This window comes from Eptatretus burgeri, chromosome 8 (genome assembly GCF_056783735.1).
Source record: "Eptatretus burgeri isolate ZD-2024b chromosome 8, Ebu_testis_v1, whole genome shotgun sequence".
Lineage (NCBI taxonomy): Eukaryota > Metazoa > Chordata > Myxini > Myxiniformes > Myxinidae > Eptatretus > Eptatretus burgeri.
The window spans coordinates 57,328,985-57,350,994 of NC_140968.1; the positions used below are offsets into that span (position 1 = coordinate 57,328,985).

Consider the following 22,010-nt stretch of genomic DNA (forward strand, 5'->3'; position numbering starts at 1 on the left):
TTAGATCGGACCAACCATATCATAAATGGCCATAACTTGGGAAACATATACAGGTCCCCAGTGTCAATTGTGACGTCATATCAAATGAAGAAGAATTGTGACGCCCCCTCTCTTGCCCTCCCCTCGTCTCGCCCCTTCTCTCTCGCCCCCTCCTCTCTTGAATTGTGACGCCCCTCTCTCTCACCCCTCTCTCCCTCCCCTCTCTCTGTAAATGTATTCACAAAAAATAAATAAATAAATAAACATTAATTGTGACGTCATTCGTGACGTCATAGCACCATGTCCTGTCATTGGTTTGGTAAATAAATGGCCATAACTTGGGCACCGCTTGTCCGATTAATATCAAACCTTGAAAAGGCACATACTCAGGTCCCCAGCGTCGATTGTGATGTCATACCAAGCGAAGAAGAAGAATTGTGACGTCAATCGTGGGGAAAAAATAAATCAATCAAAAAACATTAATTGTGACGTCATTCGTGACGTCATATCACCGTGTCTTGTCATTGGTCGACAGATAAATGGCCGTAACTTGGGAACCGCTCGTACGATTGATATCAAACCTAGAAAAGGCACATCCGCGGGGCCCCGGCAATATTCCTGGCAAGTTTCAATCCGATTGGACCGGCGGTCGTCGAGAAACTGTGGTCGCATACAGACGCACGCACGCACGCACGCACGCACGCACGCACGCACGCACGCACGCACGCACGCACACACACACACACACACACACACACACACACACACACTGCTGGAATTATAGATAGATAAGAGTTCCTTTACAAAGAACTTCAACACAGGAGGAGGGCATTAGGCCCACCCAATCCTGTGCTAGTATTGCCAACCTATGGTTGTTTGTCTGTGCTCTATCGTCTAAGTGCTGAACGTCAAGTAAGGAAACATGTACCTTTTTTTCAGTCTTTGGCATGACTCGGTCAGGGTTCAAACCTCCAACCCCCCAGATTCAGAGTGGACACTCCAGCCGCTACACCACCGAGTCTGGTGTGAAACCGATACAGCACGTTAAACCGCCGTCGTCAATGGTGGGAAGGTGCACAGAGGTACGAATAAATGAGAAACCTTCATACAGCAGGCCAGTTCTGAAACCTTTATGTACACAGTTCTGAAACCTTTATGTCAAAGGGAAAACGTCCAACTTGCAAATTTTAGGAGGCAACAATTAGTGTGATTCACTTGGGCAGAGAGGCAAATAAATGATTGCTCTCATGTTCACGACCAAGGATGCCAGAGGAGGGCAGACATTATGCATGTGAACGGCGATAAGCTCAAGAACGCTTCTGTCGTCGCTCAATCTTGCGCTGCTTTTTGTCAGGAGCCTCTTGTTGCTGAGAATCGCTTCCTGCAGTTAGCCAAGGCCTCAGCACATGCTGCCAAAGCATGTAAGCTGCTCGTGCTGGAGCCTGCATCGAAAGGCGATGCAGATTAGTGACATTCTTCCTTTAAAATAACAAAAACATTTGAATGTACAACACAAACTAACATCCTCCTCTTCTTCAATTCCACCTTGCAGTCCCTTTGGTATTACCTCTTCATTGTCAGGAGGTGAAAGGAGAGAAACTTTATAATTTGGAATATTATTTTTCAGATTTCTTGGCTTTACAAGAAGGAATTTGAATTTTGAGTGACAATCGGTGTATAACCTGCACTGTTGTATGTATCATGCAAATATGGCCATTCAGCTGGGTGTCCCTTCTGATGGCATTAGTGGGTGGACGTAAAGATCCCAAAGTGTTCTTGGCAAAGAGTTGGTGAATTGTCACCGGCACCATGGACAAACTACAAATTCCTGTTCCCTCAACCAAGTATCCTGCGTCGGAGTGGCGACCCGTTCAGGATTCTAACCCTAATCCAGAAAGTACTTCTGAAGAACCGACCCTTGGTTATAAATGGCGCATAAATGAATGAATGAAAAATTCCTTTTTGTGTGAACTTGATCATTTTCGATTATATGTGGCTTTAACTGCTATGCTGCAGAAACACCATGTTCGTCAAAATAATCTGTTTTAGATGCAACATAATCTCATAGTGCACAACCAACTTTCTGGTGAAATGACCTAAATCGAGTATCACTGCTCACCTTCACTTATTTTACTTTTCCCCCCCACCTGTGGAACCAACTTCCACACCCTCTTCAATCTCATTCTTCCCTCCAGGTCTTCAAGACAGTTGTTCACCACCACCTCTTATCTTCCCCCATTCAAAACCTCAATCTTTTCTACCCCCATTAATCCACCCCAAACCCACATCCTTCAAATTCCTTGCTTTCCTTCCTGAAAGTCCCTGTAATGTCCATCTTGTATACCCCGTGTTCCCCGCCCCATCCTTCTCCCTTTCACAGATCTGCTAGTCGCTGTTCCCCACTGTTTTGTCCTTCCCTCTCCCACCCGTCTTGTCTCATGCCCCCCTTGTTGTGCATTTTGTGTTAGCTCACATACGAACCTCGACAATGTATACAAAAAAAAAGAAGAAAAAAAAAAAGGACATTAGTAGAACAAACATCCTGGAGGAGCTGAACAGCTTCTGAAAACAGATGGTGCTAAACCGGAGAATAGGTGGTAAAAACACACAGAAAGGCTTTTCCCTCTCTTCCCGCTTATGTAACTATCTTCCAAAGATGGTTCAAATGCATTCTTCCCTCTAGGAGTCGAGGGCTTCAAAGCAGGAGGTGCAATGACATATGATTCCATCCCCCCCAATACCAACCCAGAATTATTCTTACCCCCATTGACCAGACCTAACCCAACCCTCTTACTTGCAAGGTCACTAATTCCTCCCCTCCTATGTCTCTCTCCTCTTTTCCTGTTTGTTCATTCCCTTGTTTTTTTTGTAAACTGTAACCCCAATGCCCAACTATCAGCTAGTTGCCATTATTCCCCTTTGTCACCATACTCTTCCATGAACCAAAATCAGTATGACATCGGTAAATTAAACAGATTCAAAACAACTTGTATAAAAGAACAAGAACAAGTAAATTGTATGGATGAAGAATAAAAAGGAAGGGAAATCAGGGATTGCAAGTGAATGTGAAAATTAATGAACAGAATGAAACTTGTGCAAAGTGAAAATCTGAGAAGTTTCAACTCACGAGTAACCAGAGGAACCAAAAATACGTCGATAGGCAGCTGAGAATGAGTACGATGCAAGTGAGTAGGATTACATCCTTGAGATGCCTGGGGACACACACCATGGACGGACGCACACACACACACACACCTCAAAAATTAACTTGCTAACCAATGGCTGAAAATCAACTATCAGTACAACTAGAGCAGCACTCGTAGAGCGCATAGTCTCGCCTCGTGTGCTCATTCTGAACAAAAATATCAGTGAACTGAACATGCTACTATTATGGTCCATATACCTGTATCATCCATGCACTCTATTATGTCACATACATTGCCATTATACACAGCTTTATTGATTGGTTGTTACTTCTGCTACCAAAGGTGGATGGAGGTTATGTTTTCAAACATCTGTTTGTGAGCAGGATATCTCAAAAAGTCATGGACGGATTGGGCCGAAACTTGGTGGAGAGGTTGGGGGTGTGACAAGGACAAATCAATTCGATTCTGGTGAAGATCTAAATCTGGATTTAGATTTTAAAGCGATTAGTCACGAGAATTTTAAAGTGATTCGTCATCATCGAGACGGGCCAAAAACGCTATTTAGCATGATGCTTCAAAAAGTTGTGGACGGATGATAAAACTTGGTAGATGAGTTCGGCAGGTGACAAGAACAAGCCGATTATATTTTGGTTAGGGTCAGGATGCAGATCCCGCCTGTTAGTGGGATACAAAACGTCATAGCATGGTGGAGTTATGCGCTCGTTAGGATATTTAACGACCACTTTTGTGCACATTAAGGCTAAATTGTGTCAATGAAGGTGAATATAAAAAAAATTCAAACAATTTTCTAATCGATCATACATAAAGTTCTGTATCGATCTGTTAAGCGGTTCTGGAGAAGATATTTAAACGTTTTTATTTTCAATCCAATATGGCCACCAGACCACGTGACCAATGACATAAATTTAAATTCTTCACTCACATCGGGTCAGTAGATCAGATATATGAAGTTTGATTTTTCGGACAAGGATTTTGAGTCAACCAATTATGGCTGGAATACCACTTCACCAATGACATCATCACTCATCCTATACACCACATGGAGAGTTGTACACATATGCCACGTTTCAAGTTTTTTTGTTGACTGGTTTCAGAGAAAAAGATGTTCAATTTTTCCCGTTTAATCCAATATGGCTGCCATACCATGTGACCTATGATGTTCGACCTATCAATACAATATTCCTCATGGGGTGTTCCTCCTACGTTTAAAGCTTTGTATTGATCGGATATGCCTTAGCGTCAAAGGATTTATGAATGCCTCCGCAAATTTGTGAAACGGTCTCTTACTGCGTTTAGTTATTAATTAATCTCTACCGTTCAAGGTCACCAAAACGAGGTGAAACTGATGGCACACGCATGGGAAACAGATGGATCGAACACGTTTCTTCCCATTTTAAAGGTTTATTTACAATGAATATGGAGGAAAAAAGCTGGAAGAGACGAGTAATTCAGAACAAAACATGTGAAACAACACACATAAAGAAGGAGAAGGAAACACAAACTTAAATACAATTAAGAGAAATAAATATAACCCAACTCACACTTGTACAAGCATTCAAATTGCAGGCGAGGAATTTTCCTTTGACTATGCGTGCTGGAGATGCAGGATTCCCTGCAACCTGTTTTCGATGGATGAGCGAGATGATGAGAGCCAGCTATGTGAGCCAATGATGAAGTCAGCCAGTGACGAAGAGCACCTCGGGATGTGCACCCTGAACCAGCACAAGTGACCCTCTCCGAAGGCGCTTCTTCCTCCCACTAATTCTCCATGCCTTTTCTCCTTTGAGGTTTCTCTCGACCCTTCTCCCTTATTTTTCCTCTCTGCACTTCAGGAGCTTTGGTGTGGCCTCTCGGCCCTCCTCGTCAGTTTTGGACGCTCTCCGTCCCAGCAACAGGGCGGCCCTAATAAAAAAACATAAATAGCCCTGTTTGGGACTAACATATTTTCCCAAGAGGGGGTGAAAATGAGGGATTATGGGGAAGGGGCCATGGCCCCACTTTCTGAAGTGGTACGGTCATGGGGAGCACAATTTAAGTTAATGGCACGGTCCTTATGCTTCATGAAGAGTTTGGTCTGCATCAGCCCATCGGTTTCTAAGAAGATTTTAAAAGAAACTAGACGACCCATGAACCCGTTGGGTTACCGTTGTGACAGCGGTTGATGGAAAAAAAAAACCCACAAAATTTTAATATTATTGAGTGGTCAAACTTTAACTTGAAGAACATTTGAGCATTTACCTCAGGAGTCATCGTTCGGTCAACCAGTTTCTCGAGGTATATCAACACATTCTCTATGGTTTGTCCTTGTTTTTTTATGGATCGTCATAGCAAAAGTTGACTGAATCGGGAATTGATTTTTTAATAATTTTTTCGTTACCTGATTTGAACGAAACTTGATACTGCACACCACAGGCGAATGGTGAGTAAGGTGGCCCTAAAATTTTTGCACTATCGTGTACCGTTTTGGCTGTATTTCGGGAACATACAAAACATGTTATGTGTACATACATAACTCCACTACTTCTCTACCCCCACCCACCACACCCTCCAACCACTTGCACCTTCCACACCCCCCAACCACCACCTTCCACCCCCCCCCAACCACCTCATCAACAAGATGAGAGTTTTAGTAATATATAGATATTAAGTTCTGAATCAAAAACAAAGGTTCTGTAATATTAACAGTGAAATAAAGAATTGTGGAGACAAAATACTTGCGTCAATTTGAACTTATTTTTCAAGAAAATCGAGTGTTATTTGAAAAAAGTGCAAGGGTACCAATATTTGTGGCCATGACTATATGTACATAGTATGTACGGAAGGACAGCCAGACACCGGGACCCACTCTGAGCTTATTTCAGAGAAACAACTTTCTCAACAAATTGCCTGCGACTGGGCCCTATATCGCATTACACCACAGTGGCTGGCACACACTGGCTGGATAGATCGTGACGGCCTTTTTACACGTGTGACATGTGCCTTTTTTGATGGGAAGTTCTCACCTGGCCCCACTCACAAGCAAGAGGTGTTTACGCAAACCCTTTTTTAAACCTGACTATAAATTACATACACTGCCTCAGTCTCACGTGTAACAAAACGACTTATTCAGACTGGTCCCTGTTACGTGGCAATGTAACCTACTTAAATGAAATGGACTATTATACACTTACCACAGTCTTGCAATGAATCCTACCCCCTCCAACTTCCCACGTAACAATGTATAGACGCACACGCACACGCACACACAATGGTCTCGCATCCCCTTCGGGGCAACATTTTGTAACCACAACATCAATGATAAGAACGTTTGTAACATTAATGAAAAGTATTTCAACAAATCTAAAAACACCTTTGTCGCAAATTCTTCATGAACAATTTTGTTAAGCAGTGTATTGATGTTCTCTGCACTGTTTAATGCCGGTATGTGGATAGATGAGATCTGGTGTTGGCTTAGTGGTTAGGGTGGCGGCTTGGAATCCTAGAGTCCTGAGTTCAAGCCCCGTTGGCCGCTGAATTAAAAATACACCAGGAGGTTGACTCAGCCTGTCATCCTTCCGAGGTCGGCAAAATGAGCACCAGTGTACTGGTAAGGGGGACACTGCATCAGCGGCATAGCCGCGTCCCAACCAATGATGCAACCAGCAGCCACAGGCTGCACTTGATAGAGCTAGAGAGAATGCCGGTATACCTGCAATTTTCAATGGAATTAATTGCTTATTATAATGAATGAGGCAAGATAGGCTTTCATACGAAGCTCCGTGGAATATGCATTGTCGTTCTGGGCTGCTGCTCCTACTCCCCCCTGTCCCTCTCTTCATGCACCTTCCCCATTCCCACCCCTCACCACCTGCACGTTCCCCTCCCCCCCACCACCTGCACCTTCCCCTCCCCCCACCACCTGCACCTTCCCCTCCCCCCACCACCTGCACCTTCCCCTCCCCCCACCACCTGCACCTTCCACACCCTCCAACCACCTGCACCTTCCACACCCCCAACCACCACCTTCCACCCCCCACCACCACCTTCCACCCCCTCCACCACCACCTTCCACCCCCTCCACCACCACTCCTTCTCCCCAGCTGCACCCTCCCACCATCACCACCATTCCTTCTCCCCACCTAACCCCACCACCACCAGCTCCACTCCTTCTCCCCACCGCCAACTCCACTCCTCCTCCCCACCCCCAGCTCAACTCCCCCCACCTCCACTCCTTCTCCCCCCCAGCTCCACTCCTTCTACCCCCCACCCCACCGCCAGCTCCACTCCTCCCCCCACTACCAGCTCCACTACTTCTCCACCCCCACCCACCACCAGCTCCATTACTTCTCCACCCCACCCACCACCAGCTCCACTACTTCTCCACCCCCACCCACCACCAGCTCCACTACTTCTCCACCCCCACCCACCACCAGCTCCACTCCCTTTCCCACTCCTCCCCTACCTGCCCCTCTCCCTCCCCACCAGCTCCACTCCCTTTTCCCCTCACTCCCCTCCACCAACCCCTCTCCCTCACCCCCCTCACTTCCACTCCATACCACCACCCCCCCCAACCACCACCACCACCACCACCACCACCTCCACCACCTCCTCCACATCTCATCTCTCCAACTCTCCTTTTTTTGTCAGTTTTTTTAAAAAAACTTTAAAATGCAACTACAGCAATGGTAACTTGCAGATAATTAATATCCAAATATTTTTTTTTCTTGTTGTTCCAAACAAACTACAAATGGCAAAACAAGTTTGGTACATTGATCTCAATGGCAGAAACTCCAAACTGAAAAATGAGTGTTAGTTCAGATGAGCAAGGAGTAACATACTCTGCTATGCCTTGTTCCATATTGAGGTCGATGCCACCATCCATCAAGCTGCCATCAGGGGCGTACAAAGCTCGTGCCATGCTTGACATGGCCAGGTAACTGAAAACATTTACAGCCAGGGCAAAGACCAACAGAACCTGCCAAGAAAACAGATATATCCAAACAAAGTATGAGAAATGAAATTCTGGTGGAATTACTAAGCCGAATATTAAACATATTATATACGTTTTTTGTAATGTCCATTTAAAGTTAAACTCAAGTATAGTTCCTTTGAGCTGTCTTGGGTCTACTGTGGACCCAACTACAAATGATACTTCTGGTGCTTTGCATGAAGTGTGTTGTATGAATGAGTGGTCTGTTCATTGGAAGCACAAAGCAGGGTGTCTTAACACCTAGAGCTGGTGGACAAAATAGATTCCATGACACCATTTTAAAAATATTCCATCAGAGATGGGGAATTTCCCCGCCATCAAATGAATGAAAAAGGTCATACATATTCCAGATAATGAGGGAGGTGAATTGGAAACAAGACACCAATTGGTCATCATCTCGAAAAAGTTCCCCAGGGGCGAGGAACGTAGTAAGCAAAAATAATTGAAATCAGATAAGCGGTTTTCCATTTATTACAAAAAACAGAATGTGGCGGCCATCTTGGATCCGGCCACGCCCAAAATCAATAGGGTTCTTCCTTTTCAGGTGGTACATGTGTGACCCAAATTTCAAATCGATATGGCGAACAGTTTATGAGTTATCGCACTCACAGCTATAAATGTTGACGCCCAGAAGGACGGACGGACAGTCGGACGGACAGCCGGACGACCCAGGTGACAACAATATCCCCCTTCCGCCACGCGGCAGGGGATAAAAAAACAGAAAAGAAAAGAAAAGAAAAAAACGCAAGAGTTGACCGCCAGGGATGGTTATAAGACATGTGTTGGTCTGTCATGGGCCTGGAACCGTGAACCAGAATACGACTAAATTCCTTGACTTTGCAAGAAGTCATGGACCTAAGGTGGCTGGGTTCATGGTTTCAGCTCCCACAGCCTCATTAATAGACTCGGTATTCCAACGTTGGTGGTGTGATAAAGGAGAATGTTCATGCGCTCGTTGGTGGTCGCTCCAGGACGATTCAGAACAGAATTTCAGGGACTACCGGAGTGCTCAGTTCCTCAATACCGACCACAGGCTTGTTGTAGCAACTCTGAAGTTGCAGCTCAAATCCAGGAGAATGGTACCATCCCAGCCGAGGCTGGATGATGGCAAGCTCAAGGATGAGAGGGTAGCTGAGGAGTTTGTAAACAGGCTGATTGGGGATTTTGTGGGGCCTGGGTGTTTTGGAGAATCCTGATGAGTTGTAGGTGCGTTCAGGACTATCATCCTTGAAGTTGCCGGTGGAAGTCTTGGAACCCACCGTCATGCGAAGAACTTTGTCTTCCAAGGGACACTGGATACCATGGACCAGAGTTGCAGGGCCAGGCTTAATGGCAGAGCCGAGCTGTTCAGGGAGTAGAGGCGTAAAACTGTACGTGTGCAGAGGGTTGACAAGGAGGCCTATGTGCAAGGAATTTGTGGGGGTAAGCATCACCTGTGGTCAAGTGATTCTCATCCTGCTTTCAGGGGAATTCATGCATTGTGTTTCTCCAAGCCCATCCCAAGGTGTACTGCAGTTAGAGCAGAGGGTGGTGGGCTCTTGACAGAGGAGTCCAAAGTGAAGGCCCGCTGGGCCGGTTACTTTGAGCGGCTGTACCAGGCTGACCCACCAGCTGTTGAGTTGGACATCAAGGGTGTACCTATCCCTATGTCCGACCCGTAGAGCAGTGTGGTGAGGACAACTGTCTGGTACACTTGGATTTTAGTGTGAAGATGGATGCCTCTAACTCTCCACACTCTGAGAGTAGACCAAAGGCTTTTTAGGCTTTGTAAATACAGTTGGCTATGTCTGAATCCAGGTTGACATCATCTTGGAGAACATTGCCGAGGTCGGTGAACTGACTGACTTGCTCAAATTCTACACCCTCAATCGTTATTCTTGGAACTGGTGGCATTTGCTCAGGTGCTGCTTGTATCATGACTTCAGTTTTCCTAAAACTGATAGTCACTCCAAATTTAGTAGTAGCAGCATCAGCATTGGCAAATTGGTCACAGATGTTTTGCAGGCTCTCGGCTGAATGCGCCAAAAAGGAACAGTCATCTGCAAACAGGATTTCCAGAAGTGCCTCTGAGCTAACCTTGGTAGGTGCATTGAACCTTCGCAGATGAAACATCCGGCCACTGATTCTATACTGTATGCAGATTCTGTCCAAGTTCCTTCATGGCGTTTTCGAGAACAGCTGCAAAGAAGATGCTGAACAGAAGATGTAAGCACACAGCCTCGCTTCACACCATTTCCCACTGTGAATCGTTCGGATGTGTCTCCATTGTTACACACATTGGCTTGCATATCATCATGAAAGCCGTGGATAATTCTCACGAAGTGTGGTGGACAGCCACACTTCCCGAGAATCCTCCAGCGCTTCCCTGTTGACTGTATCAAATGCTTTGGTAAGGTCGAAAAACACGGCATACAGGTTCCTGTGCTGTTTCCTACATTTCTCTTGGGCTTGTCAGGTGACAAATATCATATCTATTGTTCCACGACCGCCACGGAACCCGCACTGTGTTTCAGACACCATCAGGTCAGGTATGGGAGCATGTGCCAGAACAGCACGTCGCTGCGTCCACTTTCCGCCGGTACTCCAGGGGCCTCCGTCTGGCCATCCCCCAGGCAGATGCCAGGCCCATCCCCATCTCCTTGAGATGATGGTCAACCTGTTGCAACCATGAGGCACGTGGTCGGCTCACTGGCCTCCTCCACTCATGAGACTCCCTTGCTGAGAGAATCTGGTGAGCAGGATCAGAGTCAGGAAAACGAGCCAAATGTCCATACAGCCGCAACTGACGCTCACGGACTATGCAGGTCACAAATCGCATCTGAGTCTCTCTCAGCAACCGCTCGTTGGACACAAAATCCGACCAGCGGTAGCCAAGGATTCTCCGAAGAGACCTGGTACCAAAGGAATTAAGTCTCCGTCTCAGATCCTTGGTCAGAGTCCAAGTCTCACACCCATAGAGCAAGACTGGAAGTACCAAGGACCTGAAGACTCGGACTTTCGTCCTCCCGCACAGGTACCGGCAGCGCCACACCCCATGATCCAGTGAATCCATGACTCCCCAGGCCCGACCCAGACGTCTATTGACCTCTGACTCGCAGCCAGCAGAGACATGAATATCACTGCCAAGGTAAGTGAATCTCTCCACGACCTCAACATCCTCACCACAAACAGACACAGACAGGACAGCAGCATCCAAGATGTCACCGAAAGCCTGGATCTTAGTTTTTGACCCAAGAAACCCGTAATCCCAACGGCTCCGACTCCTCATTCAGCACCTCGAGGGCCCCCAAGAGGATGTCTAAAGTCTCCGCAAAGATGACTGCATCATCTGCAAAATCAAGGTCCGAGATCTTGACATTCCCAAACGATGCACCGCAACTTGATCTCTCCGACATCCTCCCTAAAATCCAGTCCATACAAGTGCTGAAAAGTGGGGGGCAAGTACACATCCCTGACGAACTCCAGTAACAACTGGAAATAAGTCAGAGATGGTACCACCACACTTCACAGCACTCTCAGTACCAGAGTAGAGTTCAGACATCAGATCGATCAGTTTTGGTGGCACCCCACGAAGACCAAGAATCCTCCAGAGGACATCCCGATTTACTGAATCGAACGCTTTACAGAGATCAACATAGGCTGCAAGCAGCCCCTGCCGAAACTCTCGTCTGCGTTCGGTGAGGACACGAAGTGCAAGGATACGGTCAATCGTTGACCTCTTTGGTGTAAAGCCTGACTGCTCTGGATGCTGGTGCTCAAGCAGATGGTGGCGAACCCTATCAAGAATTATCCGAGCAAAGACCTTGCCCGGCACCGAGAGCAGCGTCACCCCTCGGTAGTTGTTGCAGTCTTGGCGATCACCCTTCCCTTTCCAGAGAGGGACAAAAAGGCCCCTCTTCCAGTCAGTTGGGATGATGCCTGTGTTCCAGGCAGAGCACAAAACTGCATGCAACGACACGAGTGCAGCATTTCCACCAGCCTTGAGAAGTTCAGCATGGATGCCACAGATCCCTGGAGCTTTGACCCGTTTCAACTGGTTCACCGCAGCCCGTGTTTCCACAAGCGAAGGTGGACCACAGTTGATTCGAGGGTCAGCAACAGGGATTGTAACACCCTTGACGTCCAACTCGACAGCTGGGGGATCAGCCTGGTACAACCGCTCAAAGTAACCGGCCCAGCGGGCCTTCACTTCAGACTCCTCTGTCAAGAGCCTACCACTCTCTGCTCGAACTGCAGTGCCCCGAGGGATGGGCTTGGATGAACGTAATGCGCGAATTCCCCTGTAAGCGGGACGAGAATCACCTGTCCACAGGTGATGCTCTACCCCCTCACAGATTCCTCGCACATAGGCCTCCTTGTCCACCGTCAGTGCACGTACAGTTTTATGCCTCAGCTCCCTGAACAGCTCAGCTCTGCCATTCAGCCTGGCCCTGCGACTCTGGTCAATGGTATCCAGTGTCCCTTGAGAGACAAAATTCTTCTTTGCCCTGCGGTGAGCTCCAAGGCATCCACCGGCAACATCAAGGACGGTGGTCTTGAAGGCGCTCCACAACTCTTCTGGACCCCCCAAAGCACCCAGACCCCCCAAGTGTCCACTCAGCCTGTTCGCAAACTCCTCAGCTACTCTCTCATCCCTGAGCTTGGCAACATCCAGCCTAGGCTGGGATGGTACCATTCTCCAGGATTTAAGGTGCAGCTTTAGAGTTGCTACAACAAGCCTGTGGTCAGTATTGAGGAACTGAGCACTCCGGTAGATCCTGCAGTTCTGGATCATCCTCCAACGACAGTCAATAAGGTCATGGTCAATCTCCTTTGCCACACCGCCAGCGTTGTAATACCAAGTCCAGCGATGAGCTTGTGGGCGCTGAAACCATGAACCAGCCACCCTAAGTCCATGACTTCTTGCAAAGTGAAGGAACTTAGTGCTATTCTGGTTCATAGTTCCTGACCCATGGGGACCAACACACACCTCATAACCATCCCTATCAGTTCCAATCGATGCATTGAAATCCTCCAAGACTAGAAGTGTATCTCGTCTGGGGCACTGATCAACCACAGACTCGAGTGTGGCGTAGAATGCATCCTTCACGGTGAGATCACTCGCCTCAGTCGGAGCATAAACAGAGACCAGGGAAATGACACCTAAGGAGTGACGAATCCTTAATCTCAGAATACGCTCGTTGACCGGTGTTACCTCAATTATCACTGGGGTCAGCTTATTGGACACAGCTACAGCAACTCCTTGGGTATGGTAACCATCAGAGCGACCAGACCAATAGTAGGTGTAACCACCCACCATTATCTCGTCGCAATCCGGTCTCCGAACTTCAGAGAGAGCTGCAATCCCGATGTCCAAACGCTTGAGCTCAGATGATAACAGAGACAGGTGATCATCCTCTCTTAGGGATAGGACATTTCAGGCACCCACCCGAAGGGACCGCCTCAGGTTAACCCAAGGAGACCGCCGTCTGGTGGACGACACCTCAGCACCACTCCGACACACTCTCCCGCAATCTGACCCAGGGATGTTACCCCATGGTTTCCCTCCTATCAAAGATTGGGGGACCCGAAGGCTTTCCCCCAATCCCATCATCCGGTGAGCTGCCCTGCGAAGGGAAGCTGCACAGGAGGTACTCCCACGGAGTGGGTTTTCAGATTTTGTTTGCGTTTTTGCCTTTTGCGGAATGAAGGGTTTTACGGTGGCCGGAGTGCAAATCCTGCCACCAACCTCCTAATAAGAAGTGACCCAACTGCAGGAGGACGTCCGCAGACACAGTTGGGCACTAGATATGGATGGCCGTTGGCTCACAAGGAGCTCCTCCGCCCTTTGACAGTTTTGTTTTTAATCCTGCTGGGTGTCCATATCCAAACACCCCCCTCACCAGAAAACCTGGTGGGGGAGACGGTTTAGTCGCCGACAACCCGACCATGGAACAGGTTAGTGCAGGTTTACATGGTACCTGTAGCAGGTCACAGATCGAACCTGACCTGACTGAAAATATGCCTATCTTACAGGCAATATCTTGAGCGAGTCGATTAAGCAAGACCCGAGCAAGTATCTTGCCAGCTGTGGATAAAAGGGAAATGCCATGATAGTTTCCACACTTGGCTTTGTCATCTTTTCTCTTGTATGCAGGAACTGCAGTGGCATCTCTGAAATCCTGTGGCACTTGGCCCTCAGTCCATAACCGACTGGTAAACATGTAATAATGTATTAATGAGTTCCTGGTTACCACTCTTATAGACTTCACCTGGCAGGCCATCTGCACCTGGTGCTTTCTCACTGGCGCATTGGCTGATGGCCTTTTTCACTTCATCTATGCTTGGTGGGTTTTCAAGTGACTCGCCTATTGGGTGTTCTATGTCGGTGATAACCTGATCATCAACTGCTGAAGGTCTGTTGAGCAATTCAGTAAAATGCTCCTGCCACTGGTTAAGTATGCCGACTATATCAGTCAGTAAAGCTGTACCATCGCTTGATCGTAATGGTGCAAGGCCAATACTGTGTGATCCATAGATTCATCAGAGGGCATCCTAAAAAAATTGGGTCTCTTTCTTCTCTGCATGACCTTGTGTTTCTTTTTACAAGGAATTTGTATGCACAGGAGGAGGCCATTCGGCCCATCATGCCTGCACCACACCAATACCAGATTTAATAAATCCATCAATACCCCTTCCCTACGTGTACAGCCTTTTGGCTGTAACACTGGCACTCATTTCACCGACCTCGGAAGGATGACAGGCTGTCAATCCCCTGGTGTTAATTCAGTGGGGAACAGGGCTTGAACTCAGTACCCTAGGATCTCAAGCCACCATCCTAACCATTAAGTCAACACCAGGTTACAATTCTTCTGCTTTTCTATTCCACCACTAGCCCTTAAGATTGCAGTGTTTTGGTTGGAACTGTTTGCAGATATTGTTACATCGTCGTTTCTTTGCAAGTGAGGACAAATCACTCAGGTGTTTGCAAAGTGCTTTGTCTTTCTCATTTAAGAGTTAGATGATTTCTTGATTGCTATCATCAAACCAGTCTTGATTTTTGGATATAGAAGTGCCTACAGTTACATAGGCAACAGTGTAGGTAGCTTCCTTGAACAAGAACCATTTTTTTGTGGCACTGAGAGTTTTTGCATAGATTTCTGAAGATTGGAAGTTACATGTTAGTGCTTCATTTAATGTATCCTTTGTTGTATTCTTCAACTGAATGATGGCAAGCTGTTTCACTTGTGTAGTTGTCTGCACACCACGACTCCTTTTGGGTCTCTCATGGATCCTCATCCTTGAGCGAAGGAGTCGATGGTCAGTGTTACACTCAGCCCCTTGCGTTGCATGTGTTATGGTGATGTCACTCAGATCTCTCTGGGAAGTGATGACATGGTCAATCATATGCCAGTGTCCAGACCTTGGATGTTGCCAGGTGGTTTTAAACTTAGTTGATTGTTTGAAAGACTGTATTTGTAATGATGAGCTGGTTGGTTGCACAAAGTGAGAGCAGACAGAATCCATTACTATTCTGACCTCCTGTACTGTTTTTGCCGATAATGACTGGCCATATGTTGTGGTCTTGGTCAACCCTGGCATTGAAGTCTCCCAATATGACTAGCTTGTCTGTTTTTAGTACTTCTACGATAATGCTGTTTCATTCAGCGTCGAAATTATCCTTTACCTCATCCATTTGTGTCATTGTCGGAGCATACACACTGAGGGTAATATTTCCTGCTTTTCGGGGGATGCAAAGAGTTGTGGTCCTATCAGAGAATCCCTTTGGCAAAGTGTCGAGCTGTCTCACCAAACCAAACTGGTCTTGATGGCAAAGCCAACACCTGCTTCTCATCGTTCACCAGCATCTCGTCCCTTCCAGAATATAGTGCACCTTGACCCCATCTCTGTCAGCTGGCCTTTGTCACCGAGACGTGTTTCACTTCGTGCTTTGATGTTAATATCATAGTCACCAATCACTCAAGTTATTAGTGCATTTCACTGCCGAGGAGACCTGGACAACATACCGCCGCGACATAAAACAGTTATAGGCTTTCCATCAGCGGTGTCTGCGCTCAATCATGCGCATCTCATGGCAACAGCGTGTATGCAACTATGAAGTGCTGGAGTGAGCCGGGTTGTCTAGTAAAGAGGCAATGCTGATGAATGCACAGCTATGCTGGATTGGACATGTTGTTCGTATGCCAAATACTTGTCTGCCAAATTCGCTTTGTTTTATGGACAGATCAAAGATAGCAAACAACATCAAGGTGGTCCAAAGCATAGATTCAAGGATGTGATGAAAGAACATCTGAAAGAGACGAACATGGACTATACGTCTTGGGAGAATATTGCAAGTGACAAAGAAAAATGGAGAGCAGTAGTACAGTGGTGTGAGAACAGCTGAAACCAATCGTGGGAAAAACTTGAAGGAGAAGCGTGCTCGAAGGAAGGAACCGGTGCAAATAGCAACAAACGAAACAGACGCCACCTGGATCTGCGGGGTGTGCCAGAGAGTGTGTAGATCAAGGATAGGGCTTCACTCGCATGAATATGTGCACTGAGGCCAATACCTCACCTAAATATTTTGACAGTCATCGTCGACACCGACAGACAACCATCATCATCAACAACTATCCCTACTGATGACCCTCCAAATCAACTGTGAACCCCCTTTGTTTGTGGAAACAGGCTGTGATGAAACAGTTGAAAGGGTGTAAAGATTCTCGGATCTGAGGCATCCTTGCTGAACTTCTCAAGGCTGGTGGAAATGCTGTACTCATGTCGCTGCATGCAGTTCGGTGCTCTGTTTGGAACACAGGCACAATCCCAACTGACTGGAAGAGGGGCCTTGTTGTCCCTCTCTGGAAAGGGAAGGGTGATCACGAGGACCACAACAACCGAGGGGTGATGCTGCTCTTGGTGCCGGGCGAGGTCTTTACTCGGATAATTATTCATTGAGTTCGCCATCATCTGCTTGAGCACCAGCACCCAGAGCAGTCAGGCTTTACATCAAAGAGGGCAACAATTGACCGTATTCTTCCTCTTTGGGTCCTCAACGAACGCAAATGAGAGTTTCGGCAGGGGATGCTCGCAAACTATGTTGCTATCCGCAAAGCATTTGATTCAGCGAATTTGGTTGCACAAAGTAATATTCCGAGGATTCTCGGTCTTCGTGGGGTGCCACCAAAACTGATCAATCTGATGTCTGCACTCTACTCTGGTACTGAGAGTGCTGTGAGGTATGGTGGTTCCATCTCTGACTTATTTCCCATTGTTATTGGAGTTCATCAGGGATGTGTACTGGCCCCCACACTTTTCAGCGTTTGTATGGACTAGATTCTGGGGAGGATGTCGCAGAGATCAAGCTGCGGTGCATCGTTTGGGAATGTTAAGATCTCTGACCTTGATTCGCAGATGATGCAGACATGTTTGCGGAGATGCTGGATATCCTTATGGGGGCCCTCGAGGTGCTGAATGAAGTCAGAACTGCTGGGATTATGGGTTACCTGGGTCAAAACTAAGATCCAGGCTTTCAGTGACATCTTGGATGCGGCTATCTTGTCTGTACCTATTTGTGGTGAAGATGCTGAGGTCATGGAGAGATTCACTTACCTTAGCAGCGATATTCATGTCTCTGCATATTGCGAGCCAGAGATCAATAGATGTTTGGGTCAGGCCTGGGGAGTCATGGATTCACTGGATCATGGGGTGAGGCGCTGTTGGAACCTATGCAGGACGATGAAAATCCGAGTCTTGAAGTCCTTGTTGCTTCCCGTATTGCTCTACGGATGTGACTTGGACTCTGACCACTGATCTGAGATGGAGCCTTAACTCCTTCGCGACCAGGTCTCTTCGGAGAATCCTTGTCTATCGCTGGTCGGACTTTCTGTCCAACGAACGGCTACTGAGAGAGAGACTCAGATGAGATTTGTTACCTGCATACACTGATGAGCCAAAACATTATGACCACTGACAGGTGACGTGAATAACATTGATTATCTTGTTTTAATGGCACCTGTCAAGGGGTGGGATATACTGCATTAGGCAGCAAGTGAACAGTCAGTTGTTGAAGTTGATGTGTTGGATGCAGGAGAAATGGGCAGGAGTAAAGACCTGAGCGACTTTGACAAGGACCAAATTGTGATGGCCAGATGACTGGGTTAGAGCATCTTTGAAATGGCAAGGCTTGTGGGGTGCTCCCGATCAGCAGTGATGTTGTGCACCCAAGGCTCATCGATGTGCGAGGGCAACGAAGGCTATCCCGTCTGGTCCGAACTGACAGAAGGTCTATGTGGCACAAGTCACAGAAAATTTTAATGGTGGTTACGGGAGGAATGTATCACAATCCACAGTGCATCGCACCCTACTGCGTAGCCGCAGACCGGTCAGAGTGCCCACGATGATCCCTGTCCACCATCGAAAGCGCCTACAATTGGCACGTGAGCGTTGGAACTGGACCTTGGAGCAGTGGAAGAAGATCACTTGGTCCGATGAGTCCCGTTTTCTTTTAGATCACGTGGATGGGCGTGTATGTGTGTGCCGTTTACCTGCGGAAGTGATGGCACCAGGATGCATTGTGGGAAGACGACAAGCCGGTGGAGGGAGTGTGATGCCCTGGGCAATGTTCTGCTGGGAAACCCTGGGTCCGGCCATTCATGTGGATGTCAATTTGACACGTGTCGCCTACCTAAACATCGTTGCAGACCAGGTACACCCCTTCATGGCAATGGTATCCCCTGATGGCAGTGGTCTCTTTCAGCAGGATAATGCGCCCTGCCACACTGCGCACATTGTTTTGGAATGGTTTGAGGAACATGATGAAGTGTTCACGGTGTTGCGCTGGCCTCCAAATTCTCCAGACCTCAATCCGATTGAGCATCTGTGGGATGTGCTGGACCGACAAGTCCGATCCACGGCGGCTCCACCTCACAACTTACAGGACTTTAAGGATCTGCTGCTAATGTTTTGGTGCCAGATACCACAGGACACCTTCAGGGGTCTTGTAGAGTCCATGCCTCGGCGGGTTGGCGCTGTTTTGGCAGCACACGGAGGACCAACAGCATATTAGGCAGGTGGTCATAATACTTTGGCTCATCAGTGTAGTCTGTAAGCATCAGCTGTGGCTGTATGGACATGTGGATCGTTTTTCTGATGCTGATCCCTGTTCAACAGATTCTCTCAGCGAGGGAGCCTCATGAGTGGAGGAGGCCAATAGGCCGACCATGTGCCTCATGGTTGCAGCAGGTGGATCGACATCTCAAGGAGATGGGGATGGGCCAGGCATCTGCCTGGGGGATGGCCAGACGGAGGCCCCTGGAGTACCGGCGGAAAGTGGATGCATTGAAGAGCTGCTCCGGCACTCATACCTGACGAGCATACCTGACCGGGTACAAAGGTCCAAATTTTTGCCGCGTGTGCCGTGGCACAGCTACACCTCAGGAATGATGCATCCAGTGGACAAAATTCATTATTTTGTTTCATATTTTTGTAAATAATCTAAGTGTATGGACCATGTTTTCATGTCTAGAACCATTTTTTTCTTAAACTCAGTTTGGAGATGTGTGTTTTTATAGAAGAAGAAAAAAAAAAAAATTCAATGTAAAAAGGAGAAACATTAAACATTTCATCAAGTGCTAAAGCAGAGTGTTTTTCTTCAGTTTAACACGAGTGTGATTGTGAACTGAAAACTACGTACGTAAATGGGAATGACTGAAAGAAGGAAAAATAAATAAATCAAAAATAATAATAATAATAATAATAAAAAATAAATCAATCAAAAATTATAATAAAAAAAGGACGACGACGAGAAACCACTGCATTGCATTGCTACAACGATTGCCTAAGGAATGGCAACATTTTGCACGAACCCTGAATGATTGAATGAATCGACAGATCATCACAGAGTTTGGAAACTAGTTTGGCGGAAAGAGAAAGCTGCACCGCGGCATTCGCGACACCACACTGGTGTGGATTAAACCAAGTGCCATTCTTACCCATGTCCAGAAAGACGAAGAGTTGGATAATATTGGCAGATGCAGAATCACATAAATGACCTACAAAACAAGAAGGGTTCAAAGATCAGCAAGGAAAGAGAGAACGGATGAAAGGCGAGCAACAAAAGGTGCATACGAGGCGGCTACGAAGCATTGCTAGGAAAGCTGGACACTCACAAGGGAGAGCGGTACGGTCTCGGCTCGTGAGGGAGGGAGGGTGGCACGGTCTCGGCGAGTGGAGGGGTGGTACGGTCTCGGCTCGTGAGGGAGGGAGGCACGGTCTCGGAGAGGGAGGGAGGGGTGGTACGGTCTCGGCGAGGGAGGGAGGGTGGCACGGTCTCGGCGAGGGAGGGAGGGTGGCACGGTCTCGGAGAGGGAGGGAGGGACGGGCGGTACGGTCTCGGCTCGTGAGGGAGGGAGGCACGGTCTCGGCGAGGGAGGGAGGGACGGGCGGCACGGTGTCCAAGGAAGTGTGAGCGACGAGTGGCCTGTGAGAGTTGAGCTGTATATATGTTCATAAGTGATAAAATGGTCTCACAGTCGATCCCAACATGACCCGAAAGTAAAATCGAAGCGCTTCTCGATTTTCCTCCGCGATCTGTTTCTGACCCTTGGTTCCTTGTTTTCCTTTGGGCTGGAATGGACACAAAAACAACCATTACAGCATAAATGGGACAAAACATGAAAACTTGATACATCCCTCCTTGCGTGTCCTTGTTGAGAACCGATATTACAAGGTGAGATGTTTGAACAACTTTATTTTGTGAATTATTCATTCCAAGTGTTTCAGTCTTTTTCGAAAAGCAATAACTACTCCAACAACAAAGTTGTTTTCACGTGTGGAAACCAAGACACAGAGAGAGACACAGAGAGACAGACAGAGACACGGAAAGAGACAGACAGACAGACAGAGACACAGAGAGACAGACAGACAGAGACACAGAGAGACAGACAGAGACACAGAGAGACAGACAGAGACACAGAGAGACAGACAGAGACACAGAGAGACAGACAGAGACACAGAGAGACAGACAGAGACACAGAGAGACAGACAGAGACACAGAGAGACAGACAGACAGAGACACAGAGAGACAGAGACACAGAGAGACAGACAGACAGAGACATAGAGAGACAGACATAGAAACAGAGACAGACAGAGACACAGAGAGACAGACAGAGACACAGAGACAGACAGAGACACAGAGAGACAGACACAGAGAGAGACACAGACAAACAGACAGACACACAGACAGACACACAGACACACACACAGACACACAGACAGACAGACACAGACAGACACACAGACAGACACACAGACAGACACACAGACAGACACACAGACAGACACACAGACAGACACACAGACAGACCGGCATCTCTGACAGAGGTTCCTGAAGACCAATCCCAGTTGAACGTGTCCCGGCGTTTCCACAAACTTCTTCTTCTTCGACGATAACTCAACTCGAGTTGGAGACACCAATGTTTACAACCACCATTAGTCGTCCTCCCACCCCTCACCAACTGAATAATTATCTATATTCGAAGTTTCGAGAACAATGTGATGAAAATATTACAAGCAGCCTTCGCACGATCACCGATCGAAACAAATGGCGGAAGTGATCGTCTGTTTTTTTTTTTGAGATTTCAATCGAAAAATATTTTAAAACAATAATTAATAATCTCGCCTTTGCTGCTATTTCTACACATTAGGGATAATTACTGTTGGTTCGAGGGAAATAAACTTGTTTTTGCAACGGAAAAACAGAACAAATAAACAACAACAACAACAACAACAACAACAACAACAACAACAACAACAACAACAACAACAAGAAGAAGCCACGAACAGAGCTCTCTGGCCAAGAGAGACGATCTCATTGGTGCGTTTGGGCTATGACGCAACGGCGACATAATGCT

At 47.2% G+C, this 22,010-nt stretch overlaps 1 protein-coding gene across 1 annotated transcript; it reads right to left on the reverse strand.

The window, feature by feature from the left end:
• Positions 1–1,094: 1,094 nt before the first annotated feature.
• On the reverse strand, positions 1,095–21,725 carry TMEM208 (transmembrane protein 208). Its single transcript, XM_085892193.1, has 6 exons — positions 21,464–21,725; positions 20,629–20,724; positions 20,091–20,150; positions 7,964–8,100; positions 3,107–3,191; positions 1,095–1,421 (listed from the first exon to the last, which is right to left on the reverse strand). The coding sequence occupies exons 1-6, from the start codon at positions 21,467–21,469 to the stop codon at positions 1,287–1,289; spliced, it is 519 nt and encodes a 172-aa protein (XP_085748319.1). The 5' UTR covers positions 21,470–21,725; the 3' UTR covers positions 1,095–1,286.
• Between the last annotated feature and the right edge of the window lie 285 nt (positions 21,726–22,010).